This window comes from Phlebotomus papatasi, chromosome 1, assembly GCF_024763615.1.
Source record: "Phlebotomus papatasi isolate M1 chromosome 1, Ppap_2.1, whole genome shotgun sequence".
Classification (NCBI taxonomy): domain Eukaryota; kingdom Metazoa; phylum Arthropoda; class Insecta; order Diptera; family Psychodidae; genus Phlebotomus; species Phlebotomus papatasi.
The window spans coordinates 35,641,044-35,665,685 of NC_077222.1; the positions used below are offsets into that span (position 1 = coordinate 35,641,044).

The 24,642-nt window shown below is 33.0% G+C and overlaps 1 protein-coding gene across 1 annotated transcript in view; it reads right to left on the reverse strand.

The window, feature by feature from the left end:
* Positions 1-24,642, reverse strand: part of LOC129798952 (pikachurin) — a 178,973-nt gene that overhangs the window by 57,788 nt on the left and 96,543 nt on the right. Inside the window, exons 3-4 of the mRNA XM_055842482.1 lie at positions 19,337-19,826; positions 15,508-15,614 (exon numbers count right to left, since the gene is read on the reverse strand). Coding sequence (XP_055698457.1) covers positions 15,508-15,614; positions 19,337-19,826 — 597 coding nt within the window. The remainder of the gene's footprint in view (positions 1-15,507; positions 15,615-19,336; positions 19,827-24,642) is intronic.

The window sequence follows — 24,642 nt, forward strand, 5'->3', positions numbered from 1 at the left end:
TTACCCTTAAAAAGGTGTAAAATTAACATTAAAAAATGTTGATATATTTTCACACCTAAAAAGTGTTAAAGTTATGAGGAAAAAAGTTAATCGCACTCTCTTTTTTTCTTAGTGAAGGAACATTTGTCAGCCACTTTAGTAGAATATTTATTTATCTTTTAATGTAAATGTAAGTATCATGACGTGTTTTTTAATTTATATTTTGATATACTTTCAAAACATAAAAAAGTGTGTCAAACATGCCGGATCTTCCTTGATTATTTTTTTGCCTTTAGGGTCTCGCAGTAAATTATTAAAAAATTCTTCTTAAAATAGAAATTTTTCTAAAGCTTAAAATAAAATTTAAATTTGGATATTAAAATATTTATTAATTTCATGAATACAATTTTAACAATTTTTGCTAAAGGAAAAATACTATGCTCCAAACAATTGAGGGGAATTTGTCGTTAAATAAATAAATCAAAGGAAGAATTTTCGAGAACAAATATTTAAAAAGAAATAATACCTCCATTATTATAGGGGAAGTTTTGCAGACTTCGCACACAGTGTACTTTTGAACGTTTAATATTTTTCCCATATTCCTTTAATGAATCTGACACGTCTATGACCATTATTTCAATAGTTTGTCATAAATCACTTATTTCCTGAAAAAAATAGGCCAGATTCATTAAAAGAATATGGGAAAATATGAAGTACTCGAAGCCAGCCTGAAAGTTTTTCCTATGATGTCGATTGATCTCACAGGAAAATTGTGGATATGAAATTAAACTGTCCAAAATGGGAAAGGCACGCAACGAGCACAATTCAGTTAATGATCTTTACCAATTTTGTTATATTCAAGATCTATTTCTGCGACCAAAAAAACGTAATATATATACTAAACATACAGCAAAAGATCCACTAATGGTTCAGATGTTTACTGATAAAACAAACTAATCTATTTAAATTTAAAACTATAAAGAGGACTGTCATTTTACATTTGGGTGCAACTGGTAGTGTTGTACGTTCCCTTAAATGTCATGTATATAATGTGCAAAAAAAGTCCTTTATTATGTTTGTCTTTAAAATTTGAAGTGAGGTCTTACCTAAAGAAAATGTGCTGTTTTTTGTCTGTTTGACACACTTAACCGTCTCAAAAATTCTAAATTTTATTTCACTCAGAAAAATTACTGTAAAAAGATATGATATGCCTAATAGAGAAACCTTGTCCCAAGCTTTATAATGACTAAATTTTTCCTGCGTTTTTCAATAAATGAGATTCATCAAATAAGGGTGTATTTGAAAAACTAGGGGAAAGTGTCCTGTTTTTAAAATATATTGCTTTGAGTCACATTTATTTAAAAAACATAGGAAAAATTTAGTCATTATAAAGGTTGGGACCGTTCAAAGCAAGGGCACTTTCCCCTACAGACTACGAGCAGAGGATTTCAGCGTTTTCAATACTAAATAAATAATTAAGCATGGAATTTATTGATGTCACTATGAAAATTGAAGTTGCACAAAAGCAAAAAAAAAATATTCTTGTTATAGAATCAGCTATTACTGAAATGATTTCCAGGGTTATTGATAAATGAAACTTCGCGAATCATTTCAAAAATTTAAATTTCAATTCATACAAAAACTTTATAATTCCACTTTTGATAGAGAGTTATTGGCAACTTATATTGTTATTATTAATAATACCCAATGATCATGTTCAAAAAGGAATAGATATAGGTACATATATTCTTGCATCGACCAAATTTAAAATCGCAATGAATCATTTTTAAGCTTAGAAAAAACCGGGATAACACCGAACACGGGGTAGCATTGAACACTGCGATTTTTAATTAGAAATTAGACTTCAGAGGACAATGTCTATAGGACCTATAGGCACTATAGAGATGCTTGCCAACTAAAGAATTAGTTTTCATAGTCTAAGTAGTTTGTAAATAAAAATCAGTGTTAGGTGCTACTCCATGTTCGGTGGTGCCCCAGATTCCCCTATGTTTGATTTAGAAATGCTTTTTGTTTAATGTAGAAATACCACAGGTGACGTACAACTTCCAATACGAATGGATGGTCACTGTAGTTGTGGTGTGTTTGTGATTGCTTATGCTTTCAAAGCAATTCGTTTAGATTTTATAAGTGACAATTTAAATATCATCGATTTTCGATCGGACTTAGCATTATTTGTTTTGAGTTTATCTGAAGTTTAATTTAATATTAATATCAAACTTGTAGCAGTATACGCAAAAGTCACTTATTGTGTGTAGGGGAAGGTTTTGCACCTTCGTAATGTTTCAGCTTCATAAAAGTTGATTTTTTTCCAAGTTACTAAATGAATTTCATCCAAGGACATATAATCTAAAAGCTAGTCCTACATCTCACATTTCCTGACAAACTTGGAAGCCTAGGTCTTTTTTCCTGGGTCCAAAAGGTAAAAATAAAAAATGGGCCGAAAATCGTAATTCTGATGTGTAATATTTTATGCATTTTTGCACACTGCAAGTGTCTTTTCGAAAAAGCTACTCTTCCAAGCTATAGAGGGTTTATTAGGGTTAATATTTACCGTGAAAATCTTTTGCTTGAAGAGGGTCGTTTTTGTGGGTGGAGGAAAATTCATAAAAATTACCACCCTTGCAGCTCAGGAAAATTGAATTTTGCCGCTTCGTAAAAACATCTGTCAAAATTACTGACCACCGAATTTGAATATTCCTCACTGTTTTGTGTCACATTGTGCATGCCACTCAGGTGTTAGAGAAAATCTGAGGATTACATTAGGTGTGATTATGAGAGAATCATACCTAACCAAGTTCTTAACTGACTGTCAGAATGCAGTGTAAAAATGTGTTTCCGAGTGTCAAAAAACATGTGTTAGAAAAATAGCTTAAAATTGATTTTTAATGCGTGATACCTCCTACAAATGGTGAAAACAAGTAGATGAAAGTTCCATCTAAGTAGTGATGCCCAAATTTTTGTGTCCGGTGTAATTTTTTCGGGGAAAATGAGGCCTAAAGAGGTGGGAAAAAGTGGTACGAAGCTGAGTTAACCAGGGCACTTTCGTAAAAAATGCCGCTACATTTTCATTTTCCTGTAGAGGAAAATCCAAAGACTTCCAGGAATTTTGTGAGGCAGAATTTTGAGCCCAATAAATAAGAGATTTTTTTTTGATATAGTGATATAATTGATTCGGTGTGTGTGGCATTCAGTAAAAAATCTTAAATCTTGGACTCCTTTTTTAATACGAATCTGCAAATCCTTTCCCTAAACAATCGCATAATGTCACTAATGGCCATGATATGATGCCGGTCCCCTTGTATTTTGAATTTTCGAAATATCGAATTTTCGCAATATCGCATTTTCGAAAACAGTTGGAAACTAGAATTAGATGATCAAGCTTAGTCAGCTGAGATTCTTTACAGTCTCAGCTTCTGTGGTCGGAGGCAAAATCCAAGCTTTCGACTAAAGAATAGTTTTCGATTAAAAAAAAAATAGATAGCAAAACTTACTAACTTTGCGGAATACTCGAACTCATAAAATAGAACTCCCACTGAATTATTTGTTCGCATGGTCTTTTGGTGCTTACTGATCTACTAAAGATTAAAATATTTCATAAATTATAAAGGCATTTCAAAATCAAAAACAAAATATCAAACAACAAATGTAAATACGAAAAAGGTAAGTAATTTACGGATATTTAACAGATTCATTACTAATTTCTTTTCTAATAAAATTAATAGTTTACCAATTTTGGTACATATTAGTGTTATTCTATTATTCTGTCTTTCTACATAAAAAAAGAGGTAAATATGCTCTAAAAGGACATTAAAATACGACCTTATTCTATGTGAATAGAACAACACATTTTCCAACAAAAGTCGAAAAAAATGTCTTCAGCTTTATTGTTTTTATTTTCTCTAACTTCAGAATAAGTATGCTATTAAAAATCTTTTCGGTGTAATGAACGTCAAAGGTAAGGACATTTTTATTGTCATAAAGAGAGGGTATTACGTGCAAAAATTGTGTTGAAAGCCATAAAATGAATTCTGGGTTTCTCTAACTAATTTTTAGAGTAAAAGGAAAAATCACCTTTCTTCAACTGCAATTGAGCATCCCATATTAAATCTACTTTATTCGGGAAATGACCACCAGCACAATGCACTTGAGAATTCACGTAAACGGACTTCACGAAAGAAACTTTTTACTTTTTAATTATATCCCCAAAGTTTCTCATTTTCACAGCTTAGGGGTGTGTTGAGAAATGTAATGAAGGTCCCAAATGAAATTCCACGATTTGTTTAATTAATTTCCTCAACATAACGTAATCATATAATGTGCAAATTATATGATTCTCGGAAGAATGGACTCCACAGCAAAATTAATACAGCACTTGAGCCTTTTTTTTGAGCGAAGGTGAATTCAGCGAAATGAAAATCTCTTTGATATTGAGTGGTTTATTACACGAGATTTTTAATCAGAGGCTGGAAAAATGGCCAAAATCACTGAGCAATGTGAAACACATTTTAAATTAATTTTCTCAAGGGATGACTTTTCATAAGAAACCAATGTTCTTGGTATTTTCTTCTTAATGAAACTGAAAAGATTTTTTTTTGTTTATCTTAGATTGAACATTAAAACAAGTATAATTGTGGGGATTTTTTTTTCTGAGAATCTTTTAGATAAAATGTAGCTTCCGGAGAAAATCCCACAAATGATAAAAAACAGGATGCTCATGCCCAGCTGCAGACAATGGGTTTCACATATCCCTTTGGTAATCTTGCTGAAATCTCGCGTGTTGTGAAATAGATGAAAGAGGAAAAACAGTGAATAAATCAATATTTATGTCTGTCAGACTTGACTACCACCACTACCACATATTATGTGTATCATTAATGTGATAATTTGAACTCATTGCGTGAGTTTAGCTTTTGAACTTCTTACACATCCTACACATTGAATTCAAGAGATCTTTTCCTTTGAAATTTACCCAATTTGCCATGCAACTCGATCTTTCTCGGGTATCTTTTGAAAATTAAAATCTAATCCCCATTGAAGTTACTTAATTCCACAACTCAATAAATACTTATTTACTCAAAAGCATATGCTACCACCAGAACACGCCACGATAGAAAGCAGCAAAAGGTGAGAGAAAACAAATCAAAATTAAATTTCTTGATTTATGCCATTCATTATAATTTCTTTTTCCTCTTTCTTTTAGCATAAAAATTATCCCAGCCAGCAAGAGAGATAGGAAGTGCAGAAAAAGAATATCTCTAATTGGATGTTCTTTCGCTATCTTCCAACCCCTCACTGTGAAACAAATAACATGGTGGATTCACGTGCAAATAATAAATTTCAATATACGCAAGTTGGAGAAATCCACAAATATCTCACACCCGGTGGTTCTTTTTCTCAATTCTTTTCTCCCTATTGAAACTTGGTGTAAGACATAAGGGATGTGCTTTGATATACTTCATCTTAAAGTTGTTCGTGCTTTTCCAACTGGAAAATTTCGATCATATTATATGAAGGAATTTTAAAGAATCTGTGAGAATTCAATGATTTAGAAAAATTTAAAGGAAATCAAACAGTAGGTTAATTTTATCCGACGGGCCTGAAGATTTAAATATAAATTTATGCATAGTATTACTCCTCTCGATAATCATAAAATTTGGGTAAATACCTCTATTAATCTTTAAACCTAATTTAACCAATTTACCGAACCTCCTCCTAATTTTATTTAAACTGGATGTAAATAGAACAAATTCTATGTTGCTTTTGATTTGGAAAAATAGAAAGCTCTCCAAATATGAAGTGCAAATGGAAAACAAATAATTATAATTTGGATGATTTTCCTGATCAAATCCTACAGTAGGGTTTCAATATTAATTACCATGTTGTCAAAATCACTCAATATCATGCTCATTAACATGATTGAGGCAAAGTTACCAGGCATACACAACTAATATAAATTAGCGGCATATATTTCTAAAAATTCAAATGATCAAATTTGAATGCAAAATAAATTTTGCTCATTTTGCTTTAAACTATATATTTTCCCAACATGATTATGTAGGTTATTTAGTCATGATACAGGTAAGCTGAACTTTTCTGCTTGAATTCCACAGAGACAGCCATAGGGTAACTTGTGGTATTTCTGGACAAGGTGCTTTTCGGGACATAATATGGGTACTTTGGGACACATCAAAAATCCTACACTGAGAGAAATCCGAAAAAGTTAAAATAACATTTCGGTAATTTTAATTTTACCCTGCATTATTGATCCGAAATCGGTGTAAATATTACCTTTTTAGGTGTATTAGTGATTAAATTAACCCTTTTTCACATTAATTTTACACTCAAAAAGGTGCAAAATTAACATTACAAAATGTTGATATATTTTTACACCTACAAAGTGTTAAAGTTACGAGGAAAAAAAGTTAATCACACCCCCTTTTTTCTCAGTATATAAATATTTATTTTCTAATTGTTATATGAAATATTAAGCTCTTTACGTATCAGATAAACATAAAACTTCTGAAATTTTATTTAATTTAATTCGTGAAATACGCGTGAATTGTGAGTGTCACATATCACTTTTTACAAAACCTCCAGTGTGGTCAATTTTGCAGATGTCAACAAAAACAGTGCTTAGTTTTTTTTTCGATTTAAGTCACTTTAAAAGTGAAGTTTAACCAATATTATTATGAAAGAGTGAAGTTTAGAAATTCTACTTAAAGGTAAATAATCAGGCTCGGTGAAATTTATTTGCATAATAGAGACTTTTGTCTGTCCCAAAAAACACAACTGTCCCGAAATATACCACTCTTACTTCTTTACATTTTTTGCTATTTTGTATAAAAAATTATGCATATTTTATATATACAAAACAGCAATCCCGAAATGCCACACCTTACCCTATACAAAGGTTTAGTAAAAAGTTAGTTTAAGCAACATTAAAAAAAAAACATTAAATATCATAGATTCTAAAAATAATTTAATTTTTCTATGTGATATCTCATATAGTTTCAATGCACTTGGTCTAGTGACTCTTCAGTAATTTTATTCTATCTCGAAAAAATGTGTTTCTGGGAAGTTTTGCAAAATATGCTTCTACAGTTGCTATTTTTTCTGCATTTTACAAAATAAATACTTTTCACGGATGAATACTTTCACATTTCGGATCAAATAGGTTCAAATCAAGCAAATACAGCGAATTATAAAACAATTTGTAATCAAATAATTGAATTTTAAATTAGCATTCTTGCAAAATTTTTGGTCATTTTTTAATATGCGCGACATCAGTTTTCCAAATATCTTTCTTGTGTATAGAGGAAGGCTTTCAGGCTTCGCACACACTAGGCCTTCAAACACTGTATATTTGTCGCTTCATTCTTTAATAAATTTGAGCTAAAGACATATGTAAATTAATAGTTAGTATTAAGTTACACATTTCCTGAAAAACTTAGGTTAGATTCATTGAACAAAACGATCCTATTTCACGACTAAGAGTTTTCCATTCATGGTTCAATGTAATTCACTTCCTGATCATAATTATTTATCATTTTTGTGGTCATCTGGAAGTCATGTGTTATTTAAAGATAATACAGTAGACTCTCTCAAATGCGGGCATTTGGGACCAAAATGTCACCCGAATTAGAAAGAAATTCGGGCGACAAACTTTTTAAAATGCAACGATTTTTTATTTATCTGCATACACATATTGGGTTTTACGTACTCAAATATATTGTAAATATCATGAAAATTCCTTAATAATGCAAAATCACATCAAAACTAAGACAAATTATGACAAACTTGAACATATTTGCTTCATTTGATAATCGTAATCAAACTTTAAAAATGTCAACAATTTTTTTTTTTAATTTAACTGCTGCCCGAAGTAAAAAGTAGCCCGATCTTAAAAGAGCCGAATTAGCGAGAGTCTACTGTATACAGACTTTAGGCGAGTTTTCATCTTCTTTGATGTCATTATCAAAATTTTGACAGAGAGATAGGGTCGAAGGAGCACCTCCTCGACAGGGAATTTATTTTATGTGTGGTAAAATGCAAGTAGCATGATGTTTTTTTCTGTAATCTACCTTTCTTATAAAAAGAGGTGTTCAAATTTCATACCCCAAATCGATACTGAAAGTGTCAATAAGTATGGCATGATAAATTCTTAAATTGTCAATAGGTGTTCCTTTCACCCTATAAGAAAAAGTAAATTATTATTGAAAAAATAAAAGTTCTTTTTAAAAATGGATAATTTTTTTTGTACAACTATTCCTTGAAACATACCAAGGACACAAAACTTACTTTTGAGAATATAGGGCTTCAATATAGAGATAAATACTTTTAAGGATATAGATAGGGGAAAGAGCCAGGAAAGAGCCCATGCTTCGCACGATCCCAAGCTTCGTAATGATTAAATTTTTCCCTTCAGATTAAATCAGTCCTCCAATTGACCTCTATAAGTTTTTAATTCTATTTCGGTGAGCCCCAATCTAGGCTTACAGGTTTCTTAAATTTTTAGCCATCGCTAGAAACAGTTATATATTTACTTTAAAAAATCAACATTCAAATTTAATAACTTCTAAAAGGGGAATTGTTAAGCTGAAGGTTTTCATCCATCAAAATGAAGCGTCCACGGCGACTGATAACCATAGTTACCTAACAATAATAATAATGCTGGCACAACATTCAATTAAGGAACTAGGCCTTCCCACCAGGGGATTTCTAGACACGCATAATTATTTTTTCTTGTACAGGATGAGATTGTCAGTCCCATGCCCGTGGAATCAAGTGCAGTGAAGCTCACTGGATGCAAATCGAACACCTTTAACGCCAGAAAAATTCCTGATGACCTAAAGGGGATTCGAACCAGGGACACTTGCATCATAGAGCGAGTGCTCTACCACTTGACCCACTGAGTGTAAGTTACTTAACAATAAGAACCCAAAAGCAATCTTTCGGTGAACATAAGGCTTAGTAGAAGCTGGACGTGTCAAAGGACTATAGAGTATGGAGAGCTGGGCTTGACCGTCAACTGGGTGGACATGTGTCGAATGGACTGTACGCTATACATTAATATCAAAGCAAAAGATTTATAGCATTTTATCCTCTAGATACGATACTATATAATATATCCATATAGCCGCAAGATAATCATACTGAAATAACTGTCCAACATAGGTCCACTTGCCTGTACAAATTTATGAGAAGCTTTGCACACTCTGTGTATTTAGGTTTTTATGGCAAAAAAGCTCCTCTTGTGTATAATATTGCACTTGAAGTGGAGAGACATATATATGTTTGGAGGTAGAATATTGTGTTCATAAATTCCTATTAAATATGTGCATACAAGTTGCTTTCCAGAGAATATGTCTCTATGTTGTGTTCAATGCGAATTACCATGAACTTTTATGGGTACTATATCGTTTCTATGGGTACATCCCGCGTGCTCGTGGTCAATGTTTTATAGTAAAAGCTCTAATACACTGAGGCTTCTACCTAAAACTTCTGACAACATTCCTGTTGTGGAATTTCAAAGGATTTTCAGCAGATCCTTTCCACGTGGCTAGAACTGATGCATTCTGTCACTTTTATTAGCCATTTTAAAGGCATTTAAACTAAAAATGATTCTCTTCCGGTTTATTTTGTATTTATATGTAATGTCACAATTTAATTCTGAAAATGAAGCGTAAACATTAAATAAATAGTTGTTATTCAATAACACTGACGTCAAAATCAATAACATAACACAGTGGAATAATAATCGTGAAAGCACATGAATTTAACATTATGTGTCACAGTTTTAAAAACATGCGATATGACATTATATTTAAACTTTTATAAAGAAAAATACATGAGAAAATAATCTCCCAGATTTAATTAAATATTTCTCGTATGTTTTTTACCATATCGTGTTATTTAAAGGACATTTCGTGGTGGCTTTTCAGAAATAAAATTGAAAGACTTTCCGGCTGAATCTCTTAGAAACTGAAACGAGAGAGATTCAAGATAAAATATCTACCCTTAAAAACAAAGTGAGAATTGTGACTTATTTACCTTTGGTTGAGAACACGTATATGGAGTAAAAACAAGAAGATCCTTCTGTGACTCCCCACAGGGACAATAAAATGGGAATCATGACTTGGAGGACAATATTTTATCTCCAGTCCTCATTTCTCAGTGCCCTCTAATGGTTTTCCCGGGCACAGAAAAATAATATCAAACGGAGAAATGATGAAGCAGAAAAAAAGCACAAGAGGCAGGACAAGCTGTCCAGAACCCAAACCAAATAGCCCAAAGGGACTCAAACAACACTAATTGAAGAGATCTCATTGAACGTGACATGAGATGAATTAAATTTTGATTTGATTAGTAAAAACACTTCAACATAACTAAAAATAATTTATATCTATTCATACTCACAAAACTTTTCCCACCCAGAAAACTTTCCCTTGACTGTCGAAGGCATCTACAGCTTCTTTCATACCACCTCAGTAAATTGGCGTCTGGTGCGAGCGGAAGTGATTACAGTAGCATGATGATAAGACTAATAGCAAAATTGCATATGATTCTGCAGAAGATATCTTCTGAATGGTGCACAATTGTGACACTTTCTGGGAAATTGTGAAAACTCCAGGGGGTTAATCGCTGTGTTGCTCCCAAATAGCACCCACAAGAGTTTAATTTCACCGCGATAATCGTATTAGTTAGGAACTTCAATGAGTTTTTGGGAAATTTGTATAAGCGATTATGGAATTTTGGTATCATAGATTTTAATAATTTTTCCCAATGCAAAAGACAAACTTTCAAATTTTCGTGTTTAGGTAAAGAGATTAGCCTAGATATGTGCTAACTGTTGTTAAATATAACATATTATAGTATCACATATTCTGAATGGTCGCAAAGTTTTGTTTTAGGAATTACTTATCAAGATTTTGCACAAATTTATGCGCTACTAAAATAATTCGAATCGTTCTTTGCATTTAGTTGGTTTTAGCTGATAAAAATATAATATGACAAAACAATCAGTATCTTATTTTTTGGGTATTTGTAAACTTTCTTTGGCACTTTAATTGAGTTTAATATCTTGAGAGCTGTTACTATAATTATATTGACTTAGCTATTCTTATTCAATTGAAGTCAGAGAAATATATAATATGAATTTTAGTCACCAAAACCGAAATAATGCTCAACGCAGAATAAATTTTATTTTGTAAACATGTTTTTAACATTTAAATGAGAGCGAATGAGATCTAGATCATAGATAATTTCGAAAACATGTTTACAAAACAAAAGTTATTGTTCACTAGGCATAGACCAAACTGCAAAACGTCATTTTATAAAACGAAACTAATATAGGGTAAGTGTGCCAAATCTCGACATGGTTACATGCAAGTGCTAAAGTCTTAAGTTTGAAGTGTAATATTTTTAATACAAATTGAATTTTTTGTTACCTTTTTATATGGAGTGTTTCATGAAACCTTGTAGACAGTTTATCGTCTTTATTTTCTCTAAAATCATTCTTTATATATCGTCGGTTGCCTCAGCAACTGTGCTAACTGCATTTGCTTTGTATTAGCATTCGTTGTAAGCAAAGCATCGCTGCGCGGCGTTTGCAATGAATGCAGACACAGAGCAGATGCAGTTAGCACAGTTGCTGAGGCAACCGACGATATTTTAAATAAATAAAAATGTAGACATAGCATTGGTGCCCTATTCCGGCCACATTCATTCTCATAGTTTTATGCCCTTCCGGAATTCTTCCAATGCCTTTTTCAGATTATCTTGCTCGTTCGTGGAAGCGATATTTTTTTATTATTTTTTGCATTGTATAATATCTAGAGTATGTAAAAACTAAAAATTCATGGAAATTTGAGGAACAAAAAATGTGCCCGGAATTGCAAGCTGGCCGGAATTCGGTACACTTACCCTAGTACCAAAGTTTCAATCACGACAAATCTCGTAAAGTACCAACGTAATCTGCAAACCTTTGATCTATGCATTACAATAATTGGAAAGTTAGAAGAAAAAATAAGTAATCAACATTGAATATTTAAAATGAATATTTAATTATGATAAATAATAAAAAAAAGTGTGTTTTATTCTCTTTTTGAAATTAATTAATAAGGCTGTACCGTTTTTAAGTAGAATATGACTTTTCTGTAAGCAAAAACAATTATTTTAATCAATTAAATTCTCAAAATTATCAAATTTGTGAATAAATCGAAATTCCTGAGGACTCAACATAAACAACATGAAATAAATATTGTATTATAGTTTAGTAAAATACAATTGTCATAATTAATCTTATTCCGTGTATATTTTAATTTTATATGCTATTTATATTGTTGTTTGTTTTTTTTAATAAGGTAAAATTGTTTGGATAGCAATTTGTAACATAAATATAATTAACTAAATAATATGATAAAGCAACAATAAAGTTTATATGGGTTATGCTGTGACGAGTTTCAGACTAGTAATTTAACTCAGTTTCCGAATGTTTCGAAACACTAAATGTCTAATCCTAATCTTGAATTAATACAAAACATAAAGAATTGTGGAACATTTGATTCTTACATAGCTAAATCGGAAGTAACCAAGGGAGCTTTGGAAAAATGTGGTGAGAAAGACGGAATTTAGTCGTTCGGATAAATTATCGGTTTTCGAAAATGTATTCATTCTTGTTCAAACTTATGGTCATGATAGGTAATGACTGAAATAGAAAAATATCAGGTGAGGAACGTGGGTGTAGTATTGAGAAAAGTGACCGTTCTTGAGGAACTAATACCCTAGAAACACTTACGACTTAAACTGAGGGACGGCTTAACGCAACTATAATTAAAATAATCAGTTTCTGACTAATACGTCTCTCAGCTTAAGCCGAGAAATGGCTTAGATAGTGGACAACTGAAGGGAATTTGCTCAAATTATTATACTTATTATAATTACGTTAAGCCGTCTCACAGTTTAAGACGTAAATGTGTCTAGGGCATAAGGCTTGAGAACTTACTTCTTCTTGTTGAGAGGCCACAATTTCTATAGTATGGTCATTTTCAGCGTAAATAAACAAGGATTCCCCAGAAAAGATATCCAAACTATTGGGAAGAAGCAACCTCGGGGTAGACCCAGGACGAGGTGGTTGAAACAAATTCAGGATCTTATCTTGGGTCATCTTGGAATCGATTCCGAAAATCTTCCTGAAGTAGCAGAGAACGAACGGACAAGCCGCCAAAATTAATGAATGAAAAAATGTTAATTATTTTGCTTGGTTTTGACCGACTTAGCCTTTATATTACTCCGAGAGATTATATGTTGTTCCTGGGACCGATATCTACAAGTGATGAAAATTTGGTTGTCATCCGACGTTCGGCTAATGAGGTATTAAATTTTTTCGAAAAAAAAATACACGGACAGCATAGGAATTCGCCAACTTCAAATGGCTCTCCTGAAAAGTTGTCATTCTGATATAGCATAGTATCCCAATAAGCAAAACTTGGACAAATCGACGAAATTAAATCGAAATCTCTGAGTCTGTCGAGCGTATTTCTACAATATTTTGTCAAATTTTCGAATTGGTCAGAAAATGCTATTTGGGTATGGAATGGAAGCGTCGATACAGTTTTCAGACCAAATGAGGAGTTGGACATACTAACGACTAAAGTCCAAAAACGACTAAGCTCGTTCATAGCAAAATATTAATAACTACTATTCATTGTTGTTCAAAAACTTAAGTCGTAAGTCGGTCTAGGCCTAGTGCATTAACCCTTCAAGGACGATTGGAACACCGGTGTCCCATAAAGAAAATAATTTTTCCTGACTACATAAAGTTTTTATTTTCTTATGTTTATACGTAATTGCAAAATAGAAGGTTGAAGGAATCTAGGATATTTTTTGCAAGTCTCCAGCTATTTGCTATATAGTAAATTTTTAACCTAAAAATTACAAATTTTTAAATTCTCACATTCATAATTGATTTTTTTTATTTTTTATACTTTTAATTTTTTTTTAAAGCAAAACCCTTTTGGAAAATGAATCTACAATACTCAAACACAATATTTTTCATTAGAGTGAAAATTATTAGTCATTGCGGTATCGTTAGAAAAATTACTTAAATTTTTGGGCTATTTTTGTTCCTATCATTCATAGAGACAAAAAATATATCAAATCAGACACTGTTAGATTTTCTAAGGCTAGATATAAGACCTTTTACTGATTTTGTTTATCGGTTTCATTTTTATTGCTGATTTTTAGTCAGCGAAAACTGTATCGTTGTTAAAGGGTTAAGCCGAAAGGAAGCTTAGTGGAAAACTAATGGGAATATATTGTACTCATTGTTTTGATTAAAGTTGCGTTAAGCTACCACTCGGCTTAAGTCACAGTTGTGTTCAGCACATTATAGGGCACAGGATTTTTCGCAAAATAAATTTTTACAAATTAAGATGTTTTTTTCTTTAATTAAGTTATGGCCTCTACCCACTAGAGAATTTTTCTACACAGGCCTAGGTAATTTGCTTCTATTTAGTATTTAGAGGCCATTAAATACGAATACAAAAGCAAATATAGAACATTAACCCACTACTATTTTAAGATTGTTTAACTGTAAATTGAGTTAGAAAAACACAGGTTTTTTTACACAATAATGAATATAATAACTTTTCTAGCAGCATGTTAATATGTCTGATTTCGAGAATATATCTAATAAATTTAATCATATACTAATAATAATACTAATTGACTGAATTAGAAGCTACCGTGAGAAATTTTTTAATTCTTAACTCCGCGCTCAAATTATGGTAATGGATATGGTAAACGTTAAATCACATTACCAGAATGTAGAAATATAAGTTTTATGAAATACAAATAAACAAAAAAAAAATATAGGCTAAATTTCGAGGTACTTGCAGTGATTCTAAAAGTTCCAAAATATCTATAATGTCATCTCTTTATCCGGAAAAGCTCATTTTAAGCTATTTTCCATGGTTGCAATTCATAACAATGTGGTACGAGTTTGAAGTGACTCACTCTTGAAGCTCTAGTGCTTAGTGGGTCCGTACAAGAAGGAAGCTCCCACTGCTCATAAAATTGTCCCATTCTGTGGAAAAACCGCACATTTTATGCTTCTCCAAACCCTCAAAACATCATTTTCAGAGGCGCGCGCGCGAGCTCAGAACAAACATCTCTTACCCAGAAGTTGAAAATTTAAACCATAAACTTTCACACAGAATGTTCAATGGGAGATGATGGGCTCCAGACCACCCACTAGACTTGGTGACAGACAGAGCGCTCAACATGGTGGTGGTGGAAATAAATTATCCTATGACTTGTTTCATTATATTCCATATTACTATTATTCTCATGACGTATTTATTCCACCCAAAACAACATATGGAAGTGAAGTGTGTTAATGTTCCTCCCCCGCAGTTCTTTTTGCAATTATTTTTAGCTTACGCCCATTATAGGGATGGTTGATGATAGATTGACGGATTGATGGAGATTTTGGTTTCTAACACTTACCTTCTTTGCACTTGAGTCCAGTCTTACCGAATGGACAGAGACACCTCGATGTCCCATCGCTGTTATCGCATGTGCCATCAATTCCGCAGTCCAGGAGGCAGGGTTCTCTGTAGATGGAGGAAAATCAGTGTGAGAAAAGTTGCACAGAGTGGGTGGATGTTTTCAGCCCAACACTCGTCTTCTGGGTCGAACGAGGGGCTTACGTCTACTTAACGTAATTGTGACAAATAGCTGCACTTGCCTTCTTGTTACACAAAATACACCCAACAACTGAGAAAAGGATCATGGTACAGAATAGGTCTGTGGTGGTGGAAACTGCATGGTAAATTTATGATGATGGTGGTTTAAAAGTTAAAGTTATAGCATTAAAGTTTTTCATAAGGCGATATTCTTCGACTATGAGGCTTCATTTTGGATTGTGATGGGGGGAAAATGAGAATTAAAACCCATAATTTTTCTTTACTAAGATTTCATAATAGCCATACTCTAGACCAGATTTATTTTTCACTGATTTTATAACATATACGTAATTCTTGAATATAAATTCCTCAATAAGATGGTGTAGTAAATCATTTTAAGATGAGATTCTTCTACATATTTGCATTTCCTTCTTGTACATTTTGTGAGGAACTAAGATTGACTAACGGCCTTTCGGTACGTTTAAGCGGTCTTCAGACTTGAGGTTTAGCCCAGTTCCTCAAGGTCTCAAAATCCTAAATAGCAACAAATTTTATTGGTTTTTCAGAATCTAACAGGTCGTTAATCCCTAATTCAATTATAAATCAATTTTTTCCAAAAATAAATTTAATTGATTGAAATTATAGCACTTAAACTATATGGCTAAGCCTTAGGCCTGAAGCCCGTATTAGAGCCAGTAATTTGGAGATCTAATAGAAGATAATGAATCATTTTATTTTTCCCTTTGCAAACCAGTGCTTGGGGTCTAATGGAAGAAGATAGCAGAGAAAATTATTAAATTTATAATAAATGTTATTAAAAAAAATCTTTAGACATTGAAAATGAAGTATAACTTTACTGTATTTGTTGTTTATAAAATCTAGGCTTTTCATAATTAAACTTCCAATCTAAAAAGTTCGCGAAAGCCTCATTAAACCTGTCTTTAAGGATCTTGTAAGATCAAAAATTTTCCCAAAAAATATAAAGACCGAGTAACGACAAAATTAATATACCTTCCTCAAAATAATAATTTAAGATATTGCAAAGCAATAATTAAAATTTTGAATTTGAGATATTTATTAAGACATTTTAATGCTTTAAGTGTAGGCTACCGCATTAGGCGATAACTGGTATAGGGTAAGTGTGCCAAATTCCGGCCAGCTTGCAATTCCGACCACATTTCTTGTTCCTCGAATTTTCATGAATTTTTAGTTTTTACATACTCTAGAAATTATACAATGCAAAAGAATAACAAAAAATGTAGCTTTTAGAAACGAGATAACGTGAAAAAGACATTGGAAGAATTCCTGACGGGCAAGGAACTATGAGAATGAAGGTGGCCGAAATAGGGCACCAAAGCTATGTCTACATTTCTATTCATTTTAAAATGTATTAAGAACGATTTTAAAGTAAATAAAGACGATAAACTGTCTAAAAGGTTCTAAGCAACACTCCTAAAGTAGAAGGAATAAAAAAATCAATTTCTATTAAAGATACATTTCAAACTTGAGACTTTGGCGCTTGCATGCAACTATGTCGAAATTTGGCACACTTACCCTATCTATTGCATTCATTTTAATGATATAGTCTCCTTTCCTTAGTTGAAGAACAGTTGATTATGATTATCAAAGAATAAAATTTGCTCAGGAAATATTTTTTTGGGCGTAAAGACTATTAATGTTTCCAGGAATTAATACAATTGATAACCACGATTGTAAAACAAATTCAATTTCACTGTTTTCCTCTTCTGAGACGTTTATGTTAATTTTATTCCTTTATAAAATGAAATTGATTACTGCTGAAATTTTACTTCTTTACCTTCCATCTTTTAGTTCTGGAAAATCTCATAAAATCAAAATTGCCATCTCTTGCTTACTTGAAGATATATTAAATGTATATACCTTAATCTCTTACACTTCTCTTCTTCTTTTAAATATCACAACAAGATCAATCTAGTTTCGATCACAAAATAGTGAAAACAGAATGCACAATAAGGGATGGAAATTTAAATTCCATGGAATATTTCGATTTCAAAAGCTGTGGATGATGACATTATACTGTCCAAATTTTGCTTTTGTGCCAAAGTTCAAATCAAAATTTTCTACAAGGAATACGAGAATCTGGGGCAAAATGTGTCAAGTCGAAAATCGAAGTCCAATGCCATCTAAAAGATTAAATATACAGTGCCTTGTTATTTTTAATACTAAAGCTTTAATCAGGGACATGACTTTTCCTATGTTTCCCATATGTTTCTAGCGTGCCAAAACAACTTTTTAGTTTATTAGCTGTTTTCTGTCATTATAGAATGAATTAACAAATAACACAAATACAAAATAAAAGCCAATTTAATATAGAATAGGCAACCGAAAACCCCAAATTGACAACCTACGTAGTTTTGAAGATACCTCGTGAAATTTGTACGAAAGCAGGAAAAATATTACACTAAAACTGGTCGCATTCTTCAGAGCTAATGTCACCCCCCTGGCTTTAATACACCTCTTATAAATTCAACATTGAAAGTTCGAGCCCTTACAGGAGATAAGCATTTAGATCAATCTTTTTCCTAATTTAATGCAGTATTTGGAATTTAAAGAATTGCTTGAATTCGCGAAATATAAATCAGTTCAGATGACTGGGGCAATATTAGACAGGGATGCAATTTTAGAGTTGAATGTTATAGTTTGTCTTACAAAGAATATAGAGCAAACCAGTATTTATTTATTTATTTTCTAGTGCATCTTCCCTGATCTCCCTTATTGGTTTCACGACTTTCCGAAGACTCTTCATTCAATTTTATTCTAATAAAAGGTCAGAAGTCTACACTCAAAGCAATAATAAATTTTCGGTCTGATAGGAAATAGCTGATAGTTGACGGAAAGATAGAGACCTTTCTTGTTTTTTTTTTCAAATTCGAGTAAAAGCAAACTGTGAAAATTATCATATCATTGAAAGATTTTAAAAAGCTTTGTAGACTTCATAAACAGGATATTCATCCTCGAAACGTCGTCGTTGTGTTCCGATTTCCTCCACTATCTTCTAAAAGTGACATTTGCTCCACACGGTCTCCAGTTCACCTTTACCGCCTTTTCTAAACTAACTAATTTCCGAGTATTACAAATAATCTGAACTGAATAGATATTGACTTCAATTACAAATGCCCAATACAAAAAAGTTAAATAAAACCAAATTTTAGAATATTAGTTCTAAAACGCATTTTGTATCGAAAAAAAATGGTTTTAGAAAAAATTGTAGTCAGTTTAATAATATTCTATTTGACCATTCATTGGGATAGGGGAAAGTGCCCATGCTTGATACCATTGGAAGCTTCGTAATGACTAAATTTTCTATGTTTCACAATATATATGTGACTCATCGCAACCAAATTTTAAAAACTATGGGAAAGTGGCCAGTTTATTGAGAAACATAGGAAAAATTTAGTCATTACGAAGCTTCCAATGGTATCAAGCATGGGCACTTTCCCCTAGTCCGGTAGTCGCCGAGTGGAAGAAAATTCAGCCCAAGATTCAGTCCAAGAGTAAAAGGATTTTTATGCTAGGCTGAATCTTCTCCTTAAAAAAAATCAATTTTGTTACATTTTGCCCCACTTTTTCCCCTAATCTGAATATTAAAAATTCCGATGTGATATTTATACCTTGAGACTGTAGCTGCTTTTTCCGTTGAATTCTTGTTCTGGTGGTCGTTGTGTTGGTTCTTAATATTGCTGGACGGAGTAACCGTGGATGGGTCTGAGGTCTCAACCACTGGAGCCATCATCCCGTACATCATTGAGTCCCTACTCCTGAGGTTTAGTCGATTGTTATTAACATCATCATAAATGGACATATCGTCCTTCGAATAGAATCCATCGTCACTCATTTCATTGGACAATGTCGCAAATCCGCCACTATCGCTCTGTTCTCCACTTTGTCCAGTGTCACTTCCGGTGACTGTGTTGATTTTGTGCGTCTGTGACTTGTCTCCCTTTGTCTGCCGTCCCTTTTCCTTCGATATGAGGGTATTGTCAAAAATGTGCGCATTGGAATCATCCAGTTTGGCACTGAATGACGCCCCGCGCTGATACAGTATATCCTCCTCCATGTTGGGGTCTTCATCATCGTTGGGCGGGTATGTTGAATTAATTTCTGCACGAAAATGAGATAGGAAATATACCAAAATTACTCCAAGCGAATTGAGATGATGACGATTAAAATGTTATCAAATTAATTCCTCTCATCGTGTGGAAAAAGCTCGGGTAATTTGTGGTTTTTATTAGGGGCAAATGCCACTTCAGTACCAAATAATTTATTGTTAAGCTAAAAGTACTTTTCACATGAAAAATACACAATAAATCTTCATAGTATACACGGTATATTAATACTGCATTTATTTAATTACTCCGATTTATCAGATGAGTTTAAAAATGTCATTTTACCGGGTATTTTAAATAAGTGTAAATTTATTGCTCTCTACCTCTTAAGCCTAGTTTTTCGTCCAAAATTCAATAATTTGTAATAACAGGAAATTGTTTAGTATTTAAACACAATGTGTAAAACAACTAATAATCCTGCATAATCGCAATGAAATTTCGAGTAAATTTTGATTTTCGATATAGCAATAAATTTTACTTTGAATAGTGGTTTTACTTAAAAAATTTGTAAATGTCACCAGTTTTAATTTGGACGATTATACTATAAAATCTCAATGACTTGATGAATCACAGAAATTATTGAAAGACATCGAGCAGATTTGATAATACTGTGAAATCTTCCAAGTTTGCATAAAAATCTGCAATTCAATTATACTCATCTTGAAAATGTGTCTCAAAATTTTATCTAACATCGTGAATCAGCTTGATTTTACACTACACTAGAGAAATTGATTTATTTTCTTGAAAAAGAGTGAAGGAAAATGGTTTAGAGAAAATTGATATTTTTCAACCATTTTCTTTTTCCCCTGAATCAAAGTAAATGGCGTTGCCGCCTTAAGAGCCACAAAATAATCTCAAATTGCAAAAGTTTCTATGGCAAAAGGAAGACGATGGCTTGCACTCGTTTATTGTTTCGCGATATTAAAATTAAATTATGCTACACCAAACTGCTGCTTCTAGATATCTTCAGCATCTTGCAAAATTCTATTGAAAATGCGCCAGGTAAACTTATATATATTAAATTTTTGCTGTTAGAGGTTCTTACATTTTTTTCAAGAATTTTCTATAAGTAATTTTATCCATTTATTGATTGCACTAGAGATTTTATTAGAATAAATCCCAGTACAAATTACAATTATCAAAATATAATGAGCTAAAAATAAAACAATATTTCAATTAGTACAATTTTCATTTCTCATTAATCTATTTCGAATTTGCTAGCTGTTGCGAAAAGTTATAGATTTACATTAATTTAAGAAAGCGGTGCCAAAGCATCCCAACTTTGAGGAATGCTCGAACTTGTAGTTATCGGCTATGAACCAGTTCACAACTGATTGGAACCGGTTAAGTATTACCGTAAATTCTAAGATCTTTACAACGAGCCCAAACATGATGCTATTCGGTGGAGCTCTTTAGAGCCTTTATAAGTGTTGACCTTGAAAAACCCTTATCAGGAATAAAGGAAATAAATCAACGGTATTTTCGTATACGGACAAAATGTCCGCCTTGTCAACCTCTGAGAAATATACCCAAAAATAAAAAAGTCGCACGACATGTTTTCGAGCAATCCCAAAAAAACATAGTTTTGGAGGGGAAGGGATGGAATTGGGGGATATCCCAATAGTCCCAGGATCGACTTGTAGGAGGGTCCCTGGAAGATCCCAAGTCTCTATCTCTAACCGTTTAGCCTCTAGATGTGGTAACGGCATGACAGACACACATACGGACAAACAGCGTGACGTAAAAAAACTCGAAACTTTAATTTTCCAAAATTCTACCAAATCACGACCTCTTCGGGAGGGGGGTTGGTAAGCAGAGGAAATGAAGAAAAATATATATAACTCAAAATCGAGGAATTATACTGCTCTCTCTGGGGAGTTTGGGCAGTAAAAATGAGACTCTTTCAAATTTAAACAGTAAGTGCCATGATATGAGATACCATGGATTCTATAAAGTTATTATTTATTATTTTCTACACGAAAATTCAGGTTAGGTCCTAGACAGGGGCCTATCGACATTTCATTTTTCCATACGTTTTTGCATAAAAGCACTGAAGATTATTGGCAAGTTTTTTTCTAAAGAGAATTAACTTATCAGTCTGATATATTTCGAAATCGTGCATAAAAAGTTATCGAAAAATACATATTTCATAATGTTCGCCGAAATAATACAAGAAATATACGAGCAAATTTGTTTTGGTCGCAGTGCAATATCAGCAACATTTTTACAAGGAAAACTGAAAAATAGCTTCACTTTTTATTAGGCTTAATGGGCCCCTGTCCTAGAGAACCCAAATTTTTTATAAATCACAAAGTATCGGACGATTTCAAAATAATGATGTCACGCTGTTTGTCTGTCTATCTGTTTGTATATCACCAGAACTACAGGCTAAACGGTTACAGGTAGTGACTTGAACCTTAAGGGAACCCTTCATAAATCGACCGAAGGACCGTTAGCATGCTCCTCATTGTTCTTCCACCTCATTGTTACCCTCATTCCTTCCAAAATCATATTTTTTTAATGGTTACTCAAAACCGCTTTTGGCGATTTTTCTATTTTTTGAATATATTTTAGATTAGAGATTACCTAGGCGAAATGTTCCGCCCATATACGAAAACACCATTGAATCATTTCGAATAACGGTCAGTGTTAAAGATCAAAAGGACTTTGGAATTTTCGGTAGATTACTGACAGCAATTCATATACGAAGGTCAAGGAGATGAACTCCCTCCGGATGCGTCAGGGGGTGCAATCCTTTCAGGACAGGAAAACACAAAATTCTTTGCCAAAGCTTTCGACGCTTCAACGCGTCTTCCTCAGTGGTCAAATCTGTGATTTGTCTCTGAAATTTTGTCCGCACAGTCTGTCTACTACTCCAAATGAGGATTTACAGGGAAAATTGGGAATTCGTCGCGGGTACTCCTTATTGGACATTGATATGAGGCCAACTCATATTGTATATATATACTCAACTCTCTGAGTTGGCCTCATATCAATGTCCAATAAGGAGTACCCGCGACGAATTCCCAATTTTCCCTGTAAATCCTCATTTGGAGTAGTAGACAGACTGTGCGGACAAAATTTCAGAGACAAATCACAGATTTGACCACTGAGGAAGACGCGTTGAAGCGTCGAAAGCTTTGGCAAAGAATTTTGTGTTTTCCTGTCCTGAAAGGATTGCACCCCCTGACGCATCCGGAGGGAGTTCATCTCCTTGACCTTCGTATATGACTTTGGAATGTATTTCTCTACCGAATGGTATCATGTTTCTGCTTCTTGGAAAGGTATTGAAGTTTCTGATAACTCTAAACCGATTTTAATCGCGGTTATGTGCCAGTAATCAACCGGTTATGAACTGATAAGTAGTTCTTATCCGAAATTCAATTGCGCTAATCCTTTTGCCACCCCTTTTTAATATGAAACATATAGTTAAGCACTAAGCTAAACGGTTAGAGATAACGGCTTTGAACCCTCATAATTCCCCCTCTTATAAATTTATTCAAAGACCATTAGCATGACCAGCATGACCTTAATTTTTCCTCTCGTTTTTCCACTGTTAATTGTATAGCGGTTTGATGGTTTGATCCTAATCATTCTCAGGAAAACTATTTAAAAAAAAAAAAACTATTTGTCCATGTGAGCTTTGAACCCCCCCACATCTGAATATCCATAATTACACAAAGACCAATGGATGCGAATGATTTTGCTTCAAATGCGTATGCATAAGAAATGCTATTTAATTTTATTCTTTTTAATAGCCTTTAAAAAGCAGAACTCCTTGCCATTTGCTAAATTCTAATAAGTCATTTAAATGTGGCAATAAGAATACTCATAAATTTTCCTTCTGACTTAATGATTTTGTAACAACTTTTACAATTCGCCAGTGACCTTCTTTTCTAAATTGATGCTTTTCTTGTGTTTCCTGGAAATCTTCTTGCCAAATTACACAATTTATTTGTCGATTTTGATTAGAAGGAGAGTCAATAACAAAAAGTAATTCTCTTTAATTCTTTCAGCTCTCGCACACAGTCCCTTTTCTCCTAGAAAAAATCCTTGGGAAATTATGATTTTGACCCTATTTGAAAGTACCTTGTTCTCAAATCATTGAAAATGGCGAGAAAAAAGACGCCAAGACGAGGGTCATAGGCAAAGGGCCTCGAGGGTAAAATTCTGTGGTTTTGCATTTAAATTCGTTAATTGAGACGAAGTCTATGGAACGAGATTTTTTTTGTCTGAGTCTCCAAAGTGACTCCAAGGGATGCTCTTCGGTGGAAAAAAAGCTCATTTCCACAAGTGAAACGTGTCAACCAAATACCCGAATCCCAATGAACCCAACTTTTTTTCTGGCTTTCATTTGGGCGTCAGTTTTTCCTCTGACTTTCCTTGTCTTTGTTTCGTTCACTTGTATTTCATTATTACCGCGTGGGTGAGAGGAATTTCAATGGGAAATGGTGAGAAAAAGCTCTCAAATACACAAAGAAACTTTTTTTTCTAACCCTCCACCATTGCAGGGGATGAGACTTTCTTCAATTTGCTAAAAAACACAATAATTAGTCTCCGAAGGGTAAGAATTGACGCCATGTTCTATCTCATTAAATTTTCAATTGACTTCTTGTGCGTTTTGTTAGCCTGCAAAAATCCATCTAAAAGTATCCGGTGTTTCGCTTGTAAAAGACTAAAAATATGGAAATGAGAAAGGCTAAATGAAGAATTATGGGAATTTAATTAATTGTAACTTAATTCTGTATGATTTTCCCGCGATAACTATATATACAATCCCATCCCATAATGATTTATGAATGATTCACAAA